The 2531-nt window shown below is 32.9% G+C and overlaps 1 protein-coding gene across 1 annotated transcript; it reads right to left on the bottom strand.

Annotated features, from left to right (window-relative positions):
* Window positions 1-288: 288 nt before the first annotated feature.
* Window positions 289-1580, bottom strand: LOC125419086 (auxin-responsive protein SAUR36). Its single transcript, XM_048464220.2, has one exon. It carries the CDS (start codon window positions 1122-1124, stop codon window positions 618-620), a length of 507 nt encoding a protein of 168 aa, XP_048320177.2. The 5' UTR covers window positions 1125-1580; the 3' UTR covers window positions 289-617.
* Between the last annotated feature and the right edge of the window lie 951 nt (window positions 1581-2531).

The following is a 2531-nucleotide window of genomic DNA, read 5'->3' as shown; positions in this document are numbered from 1 at the left end:
ACCTTTGATGATAACTTCGGCCCATAAATATAGTGGCAGAAGCCTTTTTCTTTTTCTTTTTTTTTTTTTTTTTTTAAAACTGCATATCAGGACGACAACCTTCTTAATAAACTATTATTTCATATGCATTTACTGATCTAAGTTTAGCACAAAAACTATGCTCACCTTAAACTTCAGCCTAGCTATTTAATACTGGCACTTTTCAATTTCACTGTTCAATGAGGTATTTTGTTGTCTCTGCGGCGACAGTCGGGTAATGGTATTGTTTTTTCTGATAATAATTCTAAATTCCAATTCAAACATCTAATATCCATAAATAACAATAATAATAAATGAATAAAATGACTTTCCTTTTTTTTGTTTTTTTGGTCGCTGGGTTATATATTGACTTTCCATCATTGTTATACAAAACAATATGTTATATGGGTATTGCTGCAACTGTGATTGCTAGAATTTTTGTGTACACAGTACAAGCTAAACCACTCCCCTAATTCAGTGGAAAACAAGAAACTTGAGGGTGGTGGAGAAAAGGCCAAAAAAAAAAAAAAAAAAAAAAAAAGGTAAAAATTTAAATCATATTCATAAAGTTTGGAAAATTAACCAAACTGGGTCAATAATCAATAATCATTCTCTCTGCGCTTTCCATGACACCGTTTGAAGTTTTTCCCTGCAGCAATTCTCGTCTGCACTTTCTCAAACTCTGAAATTCCACATGGTATTATGATCCGACCCGGATGATTGAACCCGTATACCTTCTCAGCCTCTTTCAACAGCTCCCCAAACAACGGATGGTTGAAGTAGATGACAGGAACCAAATATCTCTGCGTCTCATCCTGTGATTCGCCAACGTACACAGCCAAATGACCCTTCGGTATCCCAACCGGTTTGGTCTCAACCGGATCATGACCAACCCGGATGTAACCCGATTTCGGAAAACAGAGCTCCTTGGCTCCTCGTCGGAGATACCGAGCCAAAGTGAGGAATTTGGACATTGGGTTGCTTTCTCTAGCCGGAGGATCTAAGCATTGATACCTGGTCCGGGTCGGTTTCCTTCTGTGTCGGATTACCCATTTGTAGATCTTCACGAGCTTGCATCCCAATTTGAAACCCCTGGCTTTTCTCATGCTTAATTCGGTCTACAAGAAGAAGAAGAAAAGGATTTACCTGAAATGGGTTTTTGTTTTTTCTTTTGGTTAATACAAGTCTTTGACAGACTCAATGTTATATTTTGGGATTTTCTCTGCAATTCCGAGACATAAGGGTTTTTGAGCTTTTTTAGTATTACTGGTTTTGTAGCAGACGATGATGATGATAACGGGTGGTGGTGGCGATGAGATTCTTGGATTAGAGAATGAGAATTTGGTTCGTTTGGGAAGAATTCAGAGGACCATTTTATAAGAGCTTGAGATTGTCAAAAGCACGTGTTGATGAGAGAGACAAGTGGGAAAAAGAAAATGGGGTACACGCACGCGGTATAGATTGAATATGCAGAAAGAAAACGATGAGGTCAGACAGGTAAAACGGAAGGAAGTGAGGGCAAGACTTTTTGCAGAGCTTATAAAACTGAAAGCTCATTTTTTTGGTGGAAATAACTACTTCCACATATATATATATATATATATATATATATATATATATGCAAATATGTCTGTATGCTTTTATTTATAAAGCTATTTTATTATATAAAAAAATGGACGTATTAAGGTCTTCTAAGAACAAAATCCCACTTTTACGAAATCGAAGGGTCGCTTAATCTTAGCTCTTATATTTTTTTTGGTAAAAATCTTAGCTCTTATATAATAACTTATTGAAAGGCCACTTAAATCACTATCCGGCATGAAATATAAAGTTGAGGCTTATAAAAATGATTAATAAAATGTTAGGTACCAATATATAGTTGAATTTTGTTATTTATTATTAATGATGAATACTAATTAAATCCGTATTAAGATAATAAATATTAATTTGATATATTTGATTATCAACTAAGAATTTGTTTAACAGATTTTTTTAAATTTTTTACCAAAAAGTTCTACTTGATGATTAAAACTTTTTTTATTAAAAATTAAATATATTTTATTAAATCTAGTTAATATCTTTAATATTACTCGTTAAATTATCATATGATACATAAGATTCGTCCCAAATCCTTTTAGGATTGTCAACAGTCTTGTATAGGTAAAGTCCCATCAAATAGTCATATGAAAATCTTATAAAACATCCCTTAAAATGTGCGCTATTCAAATATGAAAATATACTCAAATATGTCCTTAATAACAACACAACCCTTAACTACATTTCATTAATCAACATCCAGCATATTCATAACTACAACATAAATTCAATATTACCAATATCCAAATACAATAACCTTGACCAATTTGTATAAGAGTATACCAAGAGATTCTATGGGAAGTCAATATAAGCATAATGAACGTTACAAATGAGATAAAAATAAGACAAATATAAAATGCTACCAATGTGGATAACAGCAAAAGATATGATGTGTGAGAGGAGCTTTCAACTAATAG

The sequence above is a fragment of the Ziziphus jujuba genome, chromosome 6, assembly GCF_031755915.1.
Source record: "Ziziphus jujuba cultivar Dongzao chromosome 6, ASM3175591v1".
NCBI classification, from domain to species: Eukaryota; Viridiplantae; Streptophyta; class Magnoliopsida; order Rosales; family Rhamnaceae; genus Ziziphus; species Ziziphus jujuba.
Note: the sequence above shows the minus strand (reverse complement) of the source record. Positions and strands in the feature narration are given on the sequence as shown.